Raw genomic sequence first — 18,561 nt, 5'->3', positions numbered from 1 at the left:
GTAATTTTGAGTTAGATGAAACTTTTAAACATATCTTCATTTTCTTTTACTAAAGCAGGGTTAAGGGAAGAGATACTAAATATCTAACCAAATAAATTTTTGGATAAGTGTGTATTTCATCAGTCCCTGATGTTAATAATGAAACAGTCAAAGCTGAAATAACTTAGGAAACTCTGGAAAAAGTATCACTTGCAAAGATGTGGGAAAAATCTTTCTTCCCTTATAGTGACTTACTATGACCAATAAACTAAAAGTAAAGCCTTTAACAAAGAAAAGCTAATAATAGGGATTGGGTCATTTAAATTTCTATAGGTTTTTAAAAATTACCCAACTCATTATAAACTTACAAAATACATAAATATTAGCAACATATTTCTAGAAAAGATAAAAATGAGAAAAAAAGTAAAGCATACCTAGAAATGGAATCCGTCTAAAAAGAAAAAAAACAGGCATACTAAATTTGATGCTTTCATTTCATTAAACTATTAACTGATGACTGAACAAGTGAACTTAATTGACATTAACAATGTTTCACACTATTAAACAATTTGCTAAATATGCTTTAATGAGGTTATTGTTAGAATGAAATTATAGAATAAAAGCATAACTGTATATTTTTATATGCACAATACCATATGGTTACATTTGTGAATTCATACAAACACCACCACATGTAGTTTTTTAACTAGAAGAAAAAATAAGGAGAGACTAAAAAAAAGTATCTATTACTTATACTCAGGAAAAGAAGTGACATGTTTACATTTAAGAAATGTCAAGTTTACTATGTGACAAAGTAAATAAAACAACAATTTTATTCATTTTTGGTTTTGAGGCCTGGGAACCATCATTCTATTTTTTCTGAGTATGACTTCTATAGATGTATGCATAAATGAAATCATGTAGTATGTCTTTTTGTGTTCTGCTTATTTCACCTAGCATGTTCTTGCTCCCTATATTATAAAATCCTTCTTCCAGAATAAAAATATTCTTCTAATTTTTCTGTTTGCTAAAAGTTCATAAAAGTACATGGTATACAAAGTTCCTCTGTAGTTCCTCATTGTCCATCCCTTAGACAACCACTGCTAACATTTTTCATACATAGAAGATTTATGTGAATACACAAAATACTTATTTATGCACATGCATTTTATTTAATCTACTCCCTGAGAATAGACATTTAGAGTGTTTTCATTATTTTGCTTTATAGGCAATGCTGCTAGTTTTATCTTTATATACTTGATTTATATCCTTGGAAAAAATTTCTCAAAGCAGAAGTGTTAACTTAAAAACAAATGAACATTTCCTTAATGCTTCTGATATGTATTGTAAAGCTGATCTCCAAAAAAGCTCAATTTATTATAGTTCTAAGACTTTATATATGTGATCATGCACATATATCATATTAGTAGTCATATCAATATGGGCATTATTAACTTTTTATCAATTTCCATTTTATACTGTCATGCCTTTAGTTATTAATGAGCTAGAATACATTTTGCAGCTTCTTGGTCATTTGTATTTTTATTTTTGTAAAATTTTAAATTTCATTACATTCTGTTCCCCGTTTATGTATGTATAAATGTATGTATGTATGTATATACTGGATTTGTGAATATACTTTTATAAAAAGTCATATAAGTAACATGCAGTTTTAAAAAGACACAGAGGCATTCAATAATAAAAAGGATATCAAACTTTGTCTAAATACCCTTATTTATTTAGTTTTTACTGATCCTCAAATATTAAACGTTTAATGTTAGAAAAGGCTACAATTATTTACTTTTAAACTGAACAACTTCGTGTCATCTAAGTTTAATAAAGGTATCTTTTCTGCTATATTCCAGCTTTACATGCTTAAATAATCAAAACTTTTTTTTTTTTTAAATTGGTGTCATACTTGTTTTAAATTGATTTATCACCAATGTTCTTTGTGTGCTAAATTTTTTTACCATTCAATAGCTTAAGGAAAACAAATCACAATAACCAAAGCAACAGAAACTCAATTTTTGGAAATAATGAACAATGATATGACAAAGTAATTCAAATTATGTTATAAAATTTCATCTTAATTTTATTTTTATATGCTGAAAGTAAATTCAGTTTTACATGTAATTCAGAACTTTTCAGAGACTTCATAGCATCTAAAAATTTACTTTTCTTCAATCAAACAAACACATGCCAGAAAGTCATCTGTCAATGTGTTTAGATTGGATTAAAAAAAACTGTTTAGAAGCTTTGTTGTTGAAGACATTTTTGAGGTAATTATAAGGCCACTTCAGAAAGTGACATAAGAAGAATTTTGCTCCTCACATTTTTTCAAAGAAGTTAGGGCTAATGCTATTAGTTTTCAAGAGAACAGCACACTTATTGGGAGAAGAACTGTAGTAAGATATTGCAGAAGACATTGTGGGTCAGCATCTTCACTCCATCCTTCCTTTTCCTCAAGGTATAGCAGTCATTAAGGTTTAGATGAGATGATGATATATAGCCCATACTAGGAGCAAGATGGCCCTAACACCTCAGTGGTAGACATGTCTAACCTAAGCCAACTATAATTCCATACATATGAGATAAATTATTTTGAAGACGAAGCTAACATATAAAACTATATAACATTACCAGAGTACAATAATGTATTGATATCCAGTTTGGGTTGGATTTTCTATTACTTGTGACTAAAAGAATGCTAGCACAAAGTAAGATCTATAGACTCTTCTATTTAAGACAAAAATTATTTAAATTGTTTGGAACTAAGAAAACTTTTTTTCTAGAAACAATGTTCTAAGAATCTTAATGTATTTCATGCATAATTTTTACAGTAAAATTTAAACACAGTATATGCTTCAAAGTAAGTAAGAAACTTCTCCTTTCCACCCAGCTTGAGGAAGGTGGGTCTGTGTGATAAGTCAGTTAGAAGTGTCAGCTGGGGATGTTTTACTAATTTCCTTTCTCTTGTTTACCTGTCCACTTTTTTACCCCTTGAGAGATGGGAATTCATAGAGTACAACTGGGAAAGGAAATGATGGGAGAATTTGTTACAATAGAATATAATAAAGAAGGGACAGAGATGAATTGGGGGAGTTTTAACAACTGATATGCAAAAGGTTTAATTGACAGACGTGACAAAGCTTTACCCTTGCAATAATTTACCCTCAGTACTAATTCACTCCTCAATCTATCTGACTACCTAATATATAAGAGTATCTTTTTTCTTTTTTTAATTTTTTTTGTAGTTGTAGATGGACAGCATACCTTTATTTGTTTATTTTTATGTGGTGCTGAGGATCGGGAACCCAGTGCTTCACACATGCTAGGCAAGCGCACTGCCACTGAGCTATAGCCCCCACCCCATAAAAGTATCTTTTGAGTTAAAATAGGAACACTTGGCTCTAATGGGAATGTCTATAGTCACATACCATAGGCAACTAGCTTTTGGTCGCTTCACATTACTCTACATACTTCCATGCAGACTGAAAGGATTGTGCTATCCCCAAGACAAAATGAAGAAGATAACATCAACATGACTGAGATGCTATTTCAGGCCAGAGAGTGGTAACTCATGTTGGCAGTCCCTATGTGAATAGAATTAAAGTATTTGATCTTTCTGCATACCCAAACAATAGCAAATGGGGAGGGTAAAAAAGGCAAGGGGAAGAAACTCCCACTGCTTGTTATCTGTGCAACCTTAAGTCATTCAAAATTGCCTTAAACCCTTCATCACTACTGAGAGGGTAAAAAAGCCTTTTTTAAAAAAAGATGGTTAGGAGTATCATTTCTAATAATCAATATAAAAGTTCTTTGGAGAAAGAAAGTTAGAGGTCCATTTCCTCTAGAACTTAACTTTACCATCTATAGAAATAAAAATCTGAGTCTGCTAGTTCTAGATTTCCACAACTTCTGAGAAGTATCCTTTAGGTATTTTCTTCTCAGCTCTGAAGGTTAAATTATATACAATAAACTATGTCCACTTGATGTGTTTGGTAGGTGTTGTACATCCATGAAACTAGTACTACAATAGAGATCCAGAACACTTCTATCACCTCTTAAGATATCCTGTTTGTCCCTATTTAGTCCTTCTACCTTTAACCCTTAAGCAATCATTGATACTGTATCTCTGTAGATAGGTACAATATGCTTGTATGAATTACTATAAATTAAACACAATTCAAAAGTAATTCTGTAAATATGAATATTATTCAATACAAAAATAATGCTATTTACCTGAGTTTCTTTTTTATTGGATCCTTCTTCTGTATCTGATTGTTGTTCTTGTTCATTTTCATCACTCTAAAATAGATTTATGAAATTAAAAAAAATGATTTTTAAATGGGAATTTTTCAATCCTATTTAGAGAAAGCCTATTTTGTTGGCATGGCACAAACTAAGTAGGCTAGGGTATACGATGACAAAAACCTATCTAACATGTGGTTTAGGAAACACATTTCTATTGAAGGTAAGGAAATGGAAATTTAAGGTAAGAAAGAAAGAAGATATTCTACTTTATATTATGATACTGTGTATGCTCCAATTAACTACTATTAAGCTACTCAAATATCATGAAGCAGCACAAAAAAATTATTTTATGTAAATAAAAGCTAGATTTGTTAAGTTTAGTAAGAGTTTCCCAACAGTCCTAATATGTTTAGGTGGGGTTCCTTCTAGAAATTTCTTGGGAGTACATGGAATAGAAAATGTAGGTCAGAATATGATAAACGTCTAGAATTCCAGATTATGCCTTCAAATATTCAAGAAATATAAAAGAGAAATTGGTGTTCAAACATATCTGACTCAGGCTCAATATACAAATACTACAGGCTTTAAACTGGATAAACCTAGTTTCATATTAATACAGTTATTTTCAGCTGTGTGACTTAAGGCAAATTAAAAATTTTTGAGCCACAGTTACCTCATACATAAAGTGAGGATATAAACTTTACAGAAGTATTCAAAAGATTACACAGAATCTTTGTAAAAGTTATTACTTTGATATGTGAGCTGGGTGCAGTGGCATACACCTGTAATCCTAACTGCTTGGGAGGCTAAGGCAGAAGGATCACAAATTCAAAGCCAGCCTCGGGGGCTGGAGTTGTGGCTCAGTGATAGAGCACTTGCCTAGCACGTGCGAGGCCCTGGGTTCAATATTCAGTACCACCTAAAAATAAATAAAGGTATTGTGTCCAACTACAATTAAAAATTAAAAAAACACCAGCCTCAGCAACTTAGCAAGGCCCTAAGTAACTCAACAGAATCTGTCTCTAAATAAAATATAAAAAAGGGCTGAGGATGTGACTCAGTGGTTAAGTGCCTCTGGGCTCAATCCTTAGTACCAAAAAAAGTATGTGAAGTTAGTTAATAAGTGAAGAAGAGAAAATGATGACGTGTTGCCACTAGTATGTCATGAACTGATTGCCTTTATGCATTGTTGTTTCATGGGAGAGCACAGGAACTGGGAAGAAAAAAGTGGGAAGGCTCAGAGTTCCTAAAAAGTTGTAACTAAGAAAAGGAAACAAATATTACGATAGAGAAATGAGTTGCCTGACTACACACCACCCTTTCTTTAAGCTTTGGATTTTTGTACGTTGTCTGCTAAGGTGCAAACATGGGGCAATAAAAATAACAGGAGTCCTGTGCTTTGATGGATGATTAGAACTCAATCAATGCTGGCTCAAATTAAAAAACAGTGGGACTGCCAATATGGGTCTGAGGAAGGATTCTTATAATAAAAGGGTCAAGTGCACGATTCCAGAAAGTGTACTTTTAAAGAAAGAATTGATTTCAATACAATTGGGGGGGAAATACTAAGCAGCTTTGCCTATGTAGTAATTTCCAATACATATGAATTATTGAGAAAATAATTTTAAGTAATAAAACTTACCAAATGATAGGATGCTAAGAATACAAGGTTTTATTTTATTGTTTATGAAAAGTGTTAGTGGGCAATCCATTAATATCAACCAGACATTATATATTTCCTGATGGAGGAATAAAATACATTGTTTAAGGACTACTAAACCAGATCAATTCATTAACTCCAAGTACCAATTTACAGAAATATTTAAAAAATAAAAACAAACCCAGAGGACTATGGTAAATTACCCTTCAGAGATGTGATAACTCAGCTCCTTTAAAAATAATTGTTTTAGGTGCTGGGATTGTGGCTCAGTGGTAGAGTGCTCACCTAGCATGCATGAGGCACTGGGTTTGATTCTTAGCACCACGTAAAAACAAAATAAAGATACTGTGTCCAACTAAAACTAAAAAAAAAAAAAAAAAAAAAAGTTTTAAAACAAGGGAGGGAGAATATTACTGATCAAAAGAAACTTTAAAAAAACAACCAATCATATGTGAATACTTTATTCACATCATGGCCAATACAAAAATATAAAATCTCTTTAACTCCATTTAATACTTTCCCATATTTTGTGCAACTACATATACTACAAATAACATGCAGTTTTAAAATGTATCTTAACTCTTCATATATTTTAAACTATGTTATTTGTAGCACATGCAATATATTAATAAATGAATATGAACTGAAATTAAAAGATAAACCTGTTCAAAGAAATGTTGCCCTTAATACATTGTTATAAGTAGAACATAAAAGTATAGAAAAGATATATATGCACAGGCTAATCAAAAGAAAGCTTTTCAAAGAAGCAAACTTTAAGATAAAACATTATAGATAAAGAGGAACATGTAATCATTTAAGGGTCAATTCAATAGGAAAGCAGATAAGTTTATTTCTTTTTAGAAGAATGGGTAAAAGAGATTAAAACATCACAAAATTTACAGTTCTATTCAATGTTCTTCAAGAGCAAACAGCTAATTATGCTGTTACAAATCAGGATACTGGTTTACAATGAAAATGAGGATTGATAAAGCTCAAGAGAAAAAATACGGGGGGATATATGTATTGTTATTTTTAACACTAATTCCTTAAGCTATACTTTAATGAACTGTTTTTGCATATATATACTGGACTTCAATGAAAGGTTTCTTCTTTAAACAAATGGGAAAAAAAGAGGATAAAACTCATATTGTTTTGTTCTTCCATAGGTATATGTTGTAATAAAACACTATAAATTTCACTGTGCTTCCTCATAATTCATTTTGTATGTGAATAGTACTGGCAGGCATGCAACTGGGGATCTGGATAAAAATTTTTACTTGACTGTAGAAATTTGATAAAGAAAGCAAAGCCTCTACCTGGCGTTTCGTAAGATGGAAATCACTGTTATATAAATCTTAAAATATTTGTGAAAACAAAATTATATGTACAACCTCTCTTCCTTTCAAGAATCTCTAAAACAAAGAAGCAGTTTAGTAATTACATAATAATCAATATATGTACTCTGAGCAGCAGCTATTATAATTTTTATTCCAAAGTTGGGACAGAACTGCTTGTACATGATACCAAAAGTCTAACTATTTTTTATCAAGAATTTTTCTTAGTTAAAAGACTCAATTGAGAAAGTACAGTGATGAATTTAATATATAATTTAATAATATATAATAATGAGGCATATAGGTGATTGTTAGTATGTACTTTTGGAAACATTAAGTATACAATCAAGTTTTAAAAATACTATACTAGTTTTAAAAGGTTCTTACATCTTGTGTCCAAAAAGACACTCCCGTAGATCTTCTTTTCTCTCTTGGTCTCCGTCGTTCTCTGATGGATTTAGGCTGTGATTTATCTTCACCTTCCTTCTCCTCTTCTTTTTTTTCTCCCTCTGTTAAGGATTGACATAAAACATATGATAAAAATGTAACTTGACCGTATTTTAAAAGATGTATATCAGAACAATTCTAGGTCAGCCTCTTTTGTGAAGCCTCCTATATTTCACAAATCGTAATTAATTTTTCCTCTCTCATTGTTCCTTATACACTTTCATATAAACATGCATTTCTATCTCCTGTTAAGATACATTCTTTTTTTTTTTTTTAATCCTTTAGTTGTAGACGGACACAAAACCTTTATTTTTTATTTTTATGTGGTGCTGAGGATCAAACCCAATGCCTCACATGTTCCAGGCAAGTGCTCTGCCACTGAACCACAATCCCAGCACCTAGATACATTCGTAAATATCAGGATAAGAATGAATCATCTTCATTTTCCTAGTGCTTAAAATAAAAAATTTGCTCAAAACAAAATAATATTTGCTAGAGAGATGGAATCCTGAAGTTCTTATTTTGTGATAGGGAGATAGTTCTTATGCCTAAATAATACTTCAAGAGAAAACCAAAGCAAAGCAAAACAAAACAAAACCCCCAAACCTATCTTAATAATGGGACAGGTAACAGGAATCATATAAATTTATCAGTTTCTGCTTCTACTACTGCCAGTCCTCATTTAGCAGTAATACGGTATTCTTTTCATTTCTGTTAGATACTATCTGAGAGCAAACCATTTTGTTCTGTAAAATGTATTTACTTTAATAAAAATAAATCAACATAAAATATTAGTCTTAAGATTCCTATTTCTTCCCTGCAACAGTTAAAATTACCTTAGGCTTATACATTACAAGAATATTAGAGTCTTTGAATATGCTTAAAAAGTAGACATAGAGAAAACAAAATGATTTATAAAAGACTGTGTGGTTAGTAGAGAGTCATACCAAAAGACAACTCAAAATCAGTATTAGAGGAGTTCTTAAAACTGTTTTAGTATAATTTTATAACAAAAATCTGAAACTCCAATGCCTACAGTGCCCATCCAGATATTTGGAATAACTAAGTTAAAATGGGCTGGGAGAATGGGTAAATGTTACTACTTAGCTCCAGTCGACTGCTGACGTGTTGCCAAATTTTTCAACTTTTTAATAAAAGCCAAAAAATCTGAAATTTTATGTGAAATGTCCCTAAATCGTGGCTTAAAATGTCTACAAGTACTATATAGGTCTCACACATAGTAGTTTTTTCCTTTTGTAGTTGTAGATGGACAGAATGCCTTTATTTTATTTTATTTTTATTTTTTTTTATTTTTATGTGGTGCTAAGGATCAAACCCAAAGAACTGAACCATTTCAATAATTAACAAAAGAAAATCTATCTGGAAATTAAGAAAAATTATTTTTCTGATGTTTATAGTACATAATTACTGATATTATCATAAGTAACACTATAAGATTTAGTTTTTAAAATATAAAATGCCTATATTTAGGAATCATTTTATTTAACATTCACCTCTAATATAAAGTAGTAATAATTAGAATTTTAATAGAAAGTTTATATCAAATAGGAAATGGTAATAATAAAAATTAATGAGCCAATATATACAGCTGAGAAAGAAATCCATTTTTAAAGAATTCATATGAAACTTTTGTTTTAGTAATTGAAGTCATCCCAGAGTTGTGGCCCACATGGCCTGGAGTGTGGTCCATCGACTCTGAGCCTGCCACACCAGTAAGGGACTGAGGTGTGCTGGCCCAGGTCAGATATCTCCTCTGTACAGCACTACTGCCCTGAGCATCCACAATCCAACAACCTCAACATTCCACTTTCCTCTGAGCGGCAAACAAACAAACAAACAAACAAAACCAGAAATGAGGCAGACCTGAATGGAAAGTTAACCAATAGAGTTACTGCTTTTCCAAACCCTGATTAGCATAAATCTGAATCAACAGCATCAACTAAGTGCTAAATAAACTCCTAGCCTAGCACACTCAGAGGGCAACCTCCATGGGTTATCCTCTTGCCCCTGCAAGATTCTGCTTCTGTTCTTCATGCCTGGAAAAAAGCCTACTCCTTTCTCTCTGGTCTTCCATTACCCCATGAATTTCATTCTTTGAATTTGCAAGACGAAAACTTAGAAGAAGTTGGTAGCAAGCTGCTATAGTCTACTGCAATACTGGAGAGCACAACTGCCATTCAGAGCTGCAATACTGAAGGCTACAACATACCATTCAATGGTAGTGGAAAAGAATCAGGTTTGGCTGGCTGTTACTCCTGGAGCTGAGGATGGAAGGCATCCCTTGCTGTAATTAGCTGTCTAACACTAAAATGGGTTTTCTTGGCTGCAGAGGCCTCCAACTTAAAACATTCTATCCACCAACAGAATAAGTGAATGAAGTTTCATTTCAAACTCTCCAGTTTCACAAGGACATTAAGTGTGTGAAGTGATTTTAGTTTAAAAGAATTTCACAAGAAAATATTCTAAAATGTAGGCAAGAAATAGCTTAAAGCATGTGAAAAGTGCTACACCAATAAACCACTCTAAGAAATAGGCACCCGTCATGTTTTCTGTATTGACTTTTCTTTGTAGGCATACACGAAGATATTTGTAAAGTATTAGATTATAAAGATTCATATTAACTATAGATCACATCATTTTCTATATTTATTTTCTACTTTTTTCTCAACCTCACATTCTTTCTGTTTAGGCAGAAAACTAACCGTTTAGGTTGTATCAATTAGTTCCTAATTATCAATTAGGAAAAATCAATTCAAAGGATTATTTAAATGAAACAAATTATTTTCAAAATTAGTCTTCTTACCTCTTTCATTTTCTTTAGTTAATCCTCTGGAGTAAGCAGAAGTTATACCTACAAGACTATTTGGCCTGTTTAGTTGACTTGAAGCATAGAGTGAACTGGTCATTGTAGGAAGGGCAGAGGATGCAGTGGTTGAACTTGAAGTTGATACTGGTCTATAACGTGGAAAAGTCTGTGAAACATTAAAATTAAAATCCACTTGAAATATTAAATACAATAAACATATAGAACACTTGAAGATTCATTTCAAAGGAAAAGTAATTTTTCTAATCATGCCAAAGTAATTCAGAATGCCAGCTAAAATCCTTTCACATTTTCTATGTAAGGTTTCTTGGTATATAAATCTCTGGTATACTTACAATGATAAGAACTATTCATCCTATTCAACCCAGCTGTACTATTACCTCATCATATGTTCTAGAGTATTTTTGCTTATATTCATCTTCTCTAGATGTTTCTGACTCCTTCTTTTCTTCTTGTTTCTCCTTATCCTGTTTTTCTTTTTCCTCCTTTTCTTTTTCTTCATTTTCTTGCTCTCTGGTTCTGGTAGAACGACTTCTTCCTATAGTTTTTTCAGCTTCCTGAAGATCAGTCAATGTCACCCCCTACACACAAAAAGGGATAAATTAATTGTGGGATGCATTAAAAGTCATTTTGAAAGAATATTTTATAAAGATATATTAAATGTCATATAATCACGTTTGAAATTGGTTTTTACACTGAAACAGTTTTTAAGCAGCAAAGTGATTTATTTTAAGAAGCATCACCATGAGTAAGCACAAGGATAAATTCTGGGAAAGTTATAAATGTAAGAAAATGTCTCAGTATTCAGAAATTTTATTAAGAAAAAAGAGATATATGATAGGAATATAATTGTTCCCAAGATCAGAGGAAGAAAAGACAAAATATACATCGTTTACATAATACATTACATACATTTATATCTATGAGTATGTGAAGTATATGTAAATATACATGCACACACACAATAAGCTAAGGTTAAGATTTCAATATGAATAGTTCAGCTTGAAGGGTAAGTAATGGTAAAAAATCAAACAACTGCTGTGGAGCTTCCCAACTATAAGAAAGGAAAGACACAAAGGGATATATAATAATCAGCAAGATAAAGAGGAAGTAAGAAGATAATGACTAACCTGGGAGACATTTTTCTCGTAATTGCATATTAGCTGTTAGATATACTTAATATTAAGAAGCCTTTTCTCTACCCCCTCCTACATCCAAATAGCCACAGAACTCTTTAATAAATAAAGATCATATATGATTAATTTTTTAAATTTTTTCTTTTAGTTGTAGATGGACACAGTATCTTCATTTTATTTATTTATTTTTTTATGTGGTGCTGAGGATCAAACCCAGTGCCTCACGAACGTGAGGCAAGCACTCAACCACTGACCACTGAGCTTACAACCTCAGCCTTAATTGATCAATTCTAACACTTATCAATACTTACTCTGTCCTGGACCTCAAATTAGAAATGGGGAATTAAAAAAAAAATACTAAAAAAGATACAAAGGCATACAGCTAACCCAAGAATATAATATTAATAGTATAATCATATACAAAACCATGGGAGCATTTCTATAGTGACCTCTACCTTCAAAATTTATTCATATTAATATACAGACATCAATATTTTCACAGCAAAGTAAAAAAAAAAATTATTATTACATATTAAGTATGTGTGTTTATATACATTTCATGTTTTATAAATTATACATATTAAATATACCTGTGTTGATCTTCTAGACTGTCTTGCTTGTCTAGATCTTGCTTTTCTTTGGGATTCAGATTCTTCATCTCTAACAGGAGTGAGGTATGATCTATAGCAGTAAAGAAAAATTATTAGGTGGAGATATATTTGTGAATATAAATTTATATCAATGTATGTGAATTAAACATGTAAGTTTAGCTTTTCATGTTTTAAAAAAAGAATCTTCAGAAAACATTTGAATATACTCTATTTCTTTTTAGCTTAAAATTAATTGACATATTACAATTTAATTTTTTCCTCATTACATTTTAACCATATTATTTAATTTTAAGGAAGAACCACATTTATAAGAAGGATTTCAGGAACTGAAGATTAAAAATGTTACCTCTAATGAAGAGGTAAAAACATTTCATTTAGCAAAAGACCAACTTATCAGAATGAACAGGGAGTGATTTTTTTTGGTTTGTTTTTAACTGAGGAAACTCTTCCTCTTAGCCAAACAACATCTAAAAAGAGTCATAATCTAACTTCTACTGAGAAATAATTTATTCAATGTTAGTTCTCCAGTTCCCCCTAAAAATTTCCCTGTGTCCTAATTCATTAGTGGGCTAAGTTCTAAGCATTTATGTATGTATGTATTTAACAAAAGTGGGGCCTTAAATTTTTCTGTACTCATACTGTTTTCAAATACGAGAAGACAGGTTATCAAATTCATTTTTCTTTTTATTTATTTATTTTATTAGTTGTTCAAAACACTACAAAGCTCTTGACATATCATATTTCATACATTTGATTCAAGTGGGTTATGAACTCCCATTTTTACCCCGTATACAGATTTCAGAATCACATCGGTTACACATCCACGTTTTTACATACTGCCATACTAGTGTCTGTTGTATTCTGCTGCCTTTCCTATCCTCTACTATCCCCCCTCCCCTCCCCTCCCATCTTCTCTCTCTACCCCATCTACTGTAATTCATTTCTCTCTCGGTTTTTTCCCTTTCCCCTCACCTCCTCTTATATGTAATTTTGTGTAACTGTCTCCTTCCATTTCCATGCAATTTCCCTTCTCTCTCCCTTTCCCTCCCACCTCTCGTCCCTGTTTAATGGTAATCTTCTTCTCATACTCTTCCTCCTTGCTCTGTTCTGAGTTGCCCTCCTTATATCAAAGAAGACATTTGGCATTTGTTTTTTAGGGATTGGCTAGCTTCACTTAGCATAATCTGCTCTAGTGCCATCCATTTCCCTGCAAATGCCATGATTTTGTCATTTTTTAGTGCTGAGTAATACTCCATTGTGTATAAATGCCACATTTTTTTTTATCCATTCATCTATTGAAGGGCATCTAGGTTGGTTCCACAGTTTAGCTATTGTGAAATGTGCTGCTATGAACATTAATGTAGATGTATCCCTATAGTATGCTCTTTTAAGGTCTTTGGGGAATAGTCCGAGAAGGGGAATAGCTGGGTCAAATGGTGGTTCCATTCCCAGCTTTCCAAGGAATCTCCATACTGCTTTCCAAATTGGCCACACCAATTTGCAGTCCCACCAGCAATGTACAAGTGTACCCTTTTCCCCACATCCTCGCCAGCACTTGTTGTTGTTTGACTTCGTAATGGCTGCCATTCTTACTGGAGTGAGATGATATCTTAGGGTGGTTTTAATTTGCATTTCTCTGACTGCTAGAGATGGTGAGCATTTTTTGTGTACTTGTTGACTGATTGTATGTCCTCCTCTGAGAAGTATCTGTTCAGGTCCTTGGCCCATTTGTTGATTGGGTTATTTGTTTTCTTATTAATTTTTTGAGTTCTTTGTATACTCTGGATATTAGGGTTCTATCTGAAGTGTGAGGAGTAAAAATTTGTTCCCAGGATGTAGGCTCCCTATTTACCTCTCTTATTGTTTCTCTTGCTGAGAAAAAACTTTTTAGTTTGAGTAAGTCCTATTTGTTGATTCTTGTTTTAAACTTGAATTTGGAGCCCGACCCCATAATATGTAGATTAGAGTCAACTTTTTCTTCTATCGGACGCAGAGTCTCTGATTTGATATCAAGCTCCTTGATCCATTTTGAGTTAACTTTTGTGCATGGAGAGAGAAAGGGATTCAGATTCATTTTGTTGCATATGGATTTCCAGTTTTCCCAGCACCATTTGTTGAAGATGCTATCCTTCCTCCATTGCATGCTTTTAGCACCTTTGTCAAATATAAGATAGTTGTAATTTTGTGGATTGGTCTCTGTGTCCTCTATTCTGTACCATTGGTCCACCCGCCTGTTTTGGTACCAGTATCATGCTGTTTTTGTTACTATTGCTCTGTAGTATAGTTTGAAGTCTGGTATCGCTATACCGCCTGTTTCACTCTTCCTGCTTAGAATTGCTTTTGCTATTCTGGGTCTTTTATTTTCCAGATGAATTTCATGATTGCTTTATCTATTTCTACAAAAAATGCTGTTGGGATTTTGACTGGCATTGCATTAAACCTATAGAGAACTTTTGGTAATATCGCCATTTTGATGATGTTAGTTCTGCCTATCCATGAACAGGGTATATTTTTCCATCTTCTAAGATCTTCTTCTATTTCTCTCTTTAAGGTACTGTAGTTTTCATTGTATAAATCTTTCACCTCTTTTGTTAGGTTGATTCCCAAGTATTTTATTTTATTTTTTGAGGATATTGTGAATGGGGTGGTTGTCCTCATTTCCATTTCAGAAGATTTGTCGCTGATATACAGGAATGCCTTTGATTTATGTGTGTTGATTTTATATCCTGCCACTTTGCTGAATTCATTTATTAGTTCTAGTAGTTTCTTTGTAGAACCTTTTGGGTCTGCTAGGTATAGAATCATGTCATCTGCAAATAGTGATAGTCAAATTCATTTTTAAATTGTTTATTCTCTAGGGTTTCTTTTTCTTAAAAAAAAATTTTTTTTTTTAGTTGTAGACGGACATAATATCTTTATTTATTTATTTTTATGTGGTGCTGAGGATCAAACCCAGTGCCTCACACGTGCAAGGCAGGCACTCTAGCACTGTGCTATAGCCCTAGCACTAGAGTCCTAATTTCTTAAGCCATTCCTCTTAGCCCCCCTTTTTCAGTTTCTTGTAACGTAATTTTAGATGACATGTGAAATTATCTGATTTCTAGACTGCCAATGCCTTCTTTCAGCACAGTAGCTAGGACTGATGGCAAAATTTAGACTATGAAATGGTGAGTAAGCAGCACCACTACACTCTTGGCAATGTGCTTTTTTATTAATGATGTTGTTGGCACACATCACACTCTTGAACAAGAGAATGAACAAAGAATTGAGAAACTCTGAAATGGTAAAATATATGTCCTAAGTTAACAATTAAATAAAGTGTTGAACAAACAAAGATAAGGTAGATCCCTGAAATACATCATGAATACATTGCTCTAATAATCAGTATTATATGGGAAATTCAACCTAATTATATTAATATCTAACTTACATTTTGCTGAGAACACTTATGGAAACAGAATACTTTTTCTGTTAAGTTAATTAAGTTTAATTTATGCCATCGGCTTCCTCTTCAAACCCCAATGGTCTGGTGAGTTGTTTTTTTTTTAATGCTACTTTATAAGAGTATATATATATTTTATATATTTTGTTAGCTTCAGTATTCATCTCAATTTATAATTCATTTTGCTCTTTAAGCTATTTATATGAGCACAATAAACTTCTGGATTTATTGCCTGTTTTATGCCTTCTATTTTATCTATATACCCTCTAAAACCTAGTATATGAGGCACAGGAGTTTGAAGATATACAACTGGATTCTCTGAATCAAGAGTTTCAAAGATAAAACTAGAGGGCATGATTCACTATCTGGTATTAAATCCTTAGATAATTAACCCTAAGATGAAGAAGTTCTCACTTAAGATCTTTAAGTCAAGAAGTTCTCAAGAGAGTGTTTTACTTCACTGAAATGTTAGCAAACTTAGATAAAAATTTCATCATAACTGCACTTTAAGTTATTTTTATGATATGGTCTGAGAATCTATTTGAGTAACTTGTGCTATCTTGTAACAAAGTAACTACATTTTTTCTCTTTATCATGTTTTCATCTTGATGTTGTTAAATACCGAAAGATCCTGTTTTTTTTTGTTTTGCTATTGTTTAAGACTACATTTACCTAATCAAGAAGGCATACTTCTAATTTTTGTAAAATTTTCTCTTTTAACTACTTTCCACTAAAATATTAGTTCTTATGTAGATAACCTAAAATTTCATACTATTTTTAAAAATTAAATACCTAATTGTTTTCTGTCACTTTAAATAAACTTGTTATACTAAAAGTAGAATTAAAAGCAAGAATTAAAATTAAATAATAAAATAATATTTGGTTGTCCATCTTTCATTGATTTGGCTTCCTCTCAGAATCTTATACTGCGTCACATGACTAAATCAGTCAGGGTCACTACAGGTGAATTTGGGTTGACTAAATAAAGACATTGACACAGAAAGTATCTTTTTCTTTGGGTTCAGTGAGGGCTCCTCAGCCGCTACTCCCACAAGGGGGGCAAGGCAGAGGAGAAAGAGGGGGAGAACTTTCTGAAGCCCTTTTTATTGAGGGGAAGACAAATGAGGCAAGGGGTCAGATTTCAGGGGGTTGAGCCTAGCTTCCTGATGTCTTGCCATCAGCAGATTGACTGACATCTTGGGAGGCCATGCCCATCTCATGTGCTACATGGGGATCATAGGCAGAGTGCGCAAAAAGGACACACACACATCACTAGTGCAAACAGAGAGGCAACGTCAGTCCAGTCCCCTCATAGTTCACACACACAGCCATGGCTGGCCCATGACAATCTTATTTAAAATTCTGCTACATATAGTTTCGTCTGTACCAACGCACAAATGCATATAAGTACATCTGTGAGGACCTGCCTGCTCTTCCTTCTGGTGCTACACTAAGCTTGACACTTCTCATTCTCCCACTGTTTTTTTTTTTTTTTTTTTTTTAGTGGACACAACATCTTTATTTTATTTTTTTATGTGGTGCTGAGGATCGAACCCAGCGCCCCGCACATGCCAGGGGAGCGCGCTACAGCTTGAGCCACATCCCCAGCCCTCTCCCACTGTTTTATAAAGCTCATTTTATCAACTGTTTTCAGACTAAGTAAAAGTTTTAATAAAATCTAAGTAAAAGTTTTCAGACTTTTACTTAGATTTTATTTTTAATAACAACTGAGTTTTCTGGGAGCAAGTAATATGAAAGGAGAAAGACAATAATCAACAATCTTGTTATTAAGATTGTATAATGTATAAGAAACATTATTCTGGGATACGATAAAAAATAAAGACCTGTTTTTCTGTAGAAACAGGTATACAAATTTGGGAAATGATAAATATTCCATTCCAATCCTTTTTAGGAAAATCATAAAACTACTAAAGGGTCTGAGGTGTACTGAGAGAAGTAACCTATTTAAATATTTCCCCAAATTATTTAAAGTACAGAATCTTTCTTCTTCTTTTGGTGGCACATTTATTAAATGTGAAAAAGTGTTCCTAGGAAATTCAGCCTGAAAAATGTGATACAATCTATTTTTTTTCACTCATTAGCTTAATTCTTATTTATATACTAACTGCCTCTTTTGAACTTCTACCAGATAAAAAGAATAAAAAAATAAAAGATCAAATCTAAAGTGGTAACTAATTTGGTTTAAAATAGGTCAGACAGATGCATATATCACTTCAGCACTACCTGAACTATTCTCAAAGAATGAACATGGACTGTGAATTCTAGCTACAACTCTACATGGTTGAATTTTCACATTTAGTTTAGAAAAGAGAAACTGCATTGCCACTTTACTCTTTTTACCCCACCATGGCAAATAACACCAATCAACTATCACACTCTCTTCCAATGGGCCTGGATCCCTTCTTAATACATTTACAAGATGTCACGAAAAGTTAACAAACCCATCACACTTACTGGGAAGAGAAGTAAAAGTTTTCTGAAAAACTTATAGAAGATCTGTTCACTTAAACTTTCCATATGTATTTGTCTTAAATTAACATGAAATCTAGCCTATTAATTTGTAACTTAAAACACAGTTCCTATAGCTGATAGTCACCACCTGATATTCAGTTCCTGAATCCTCTTTTGGAGTAATTATGTAAAGTATGAAGACAGACCTCTAAGAATAGAACGGACAGAAAAAAAAAAAAAAAATATATATATATATATATATATATATATATATATATATATATATATATATATATATATTTTATGTCTTCAATTCCAAAGAACTGATTATCAAAAAGATGGTAGACTATATCAGCCAAACTTCATTGTTGCCTTAATTAC

At 32.4% G+C, this 18,561-nt stretch overlaps 1 protein-coding gene across 4 annotated transcripts in view; it reads right to left on the bottom strand.

The window, feature by feature from the left end:
* The window catches only part of Ppp1r12a (protein phosphatase 1 regulatory subunit 12A), a 137,612-nt gene that overhangs the window by 14,868 nt on the left and 104,183 nt on the right, over positions 1-18,561 (bottom strand). For all 4 annotated transcript variants that reach the window (XM_027920474.3, XM_071609662.1, XM_071609663.1 and 1 more), the window contains 6 exons: positions 12,246-12,336; positions 10,900-11,100; positions 10,499-10,667; positions 7,615-7,736; positions 4,222-4,287; positions 414-430 (listed from right to left, as the gene is read on the bottom strand). In XM_027920474.3, coding sequence (XP_027776275.2) covers positions 414-430; positions 4,222-4,287; positions 7,615-7,736; positions 10,499-10,667; positions 10,900-11,100; positions 12,246-12,336 — 666 coding nt within the window. The remainder of the gene's footprint in view (positions 1-413; positions 431-4,221; positions 4,288-7,614; positions 7,737-10,498; positions 10,668-10,899; positions 11,101-12,245; positions 12,337-18,561) is intronic.

This window comes from Marmota flaviventris, chromosome 3 (genome assembly GCF_047511675.1).
Source record: "Marmota flaviventris isolate mMarFla1 chromosome 3, mMarFla1.hap1, whole genome shotgun sequence".
NCBI lineage: Eukaryota > Metazoa > Chordata > Mammalia > Rodentia > Sciuridae > Marmota > Marmota flaviventris.
The sequence above is the reverse complement of the archived record's forward strand: the minus strand, read 5'-3'. Positions and strand labels throughout refer to the sequence as shown.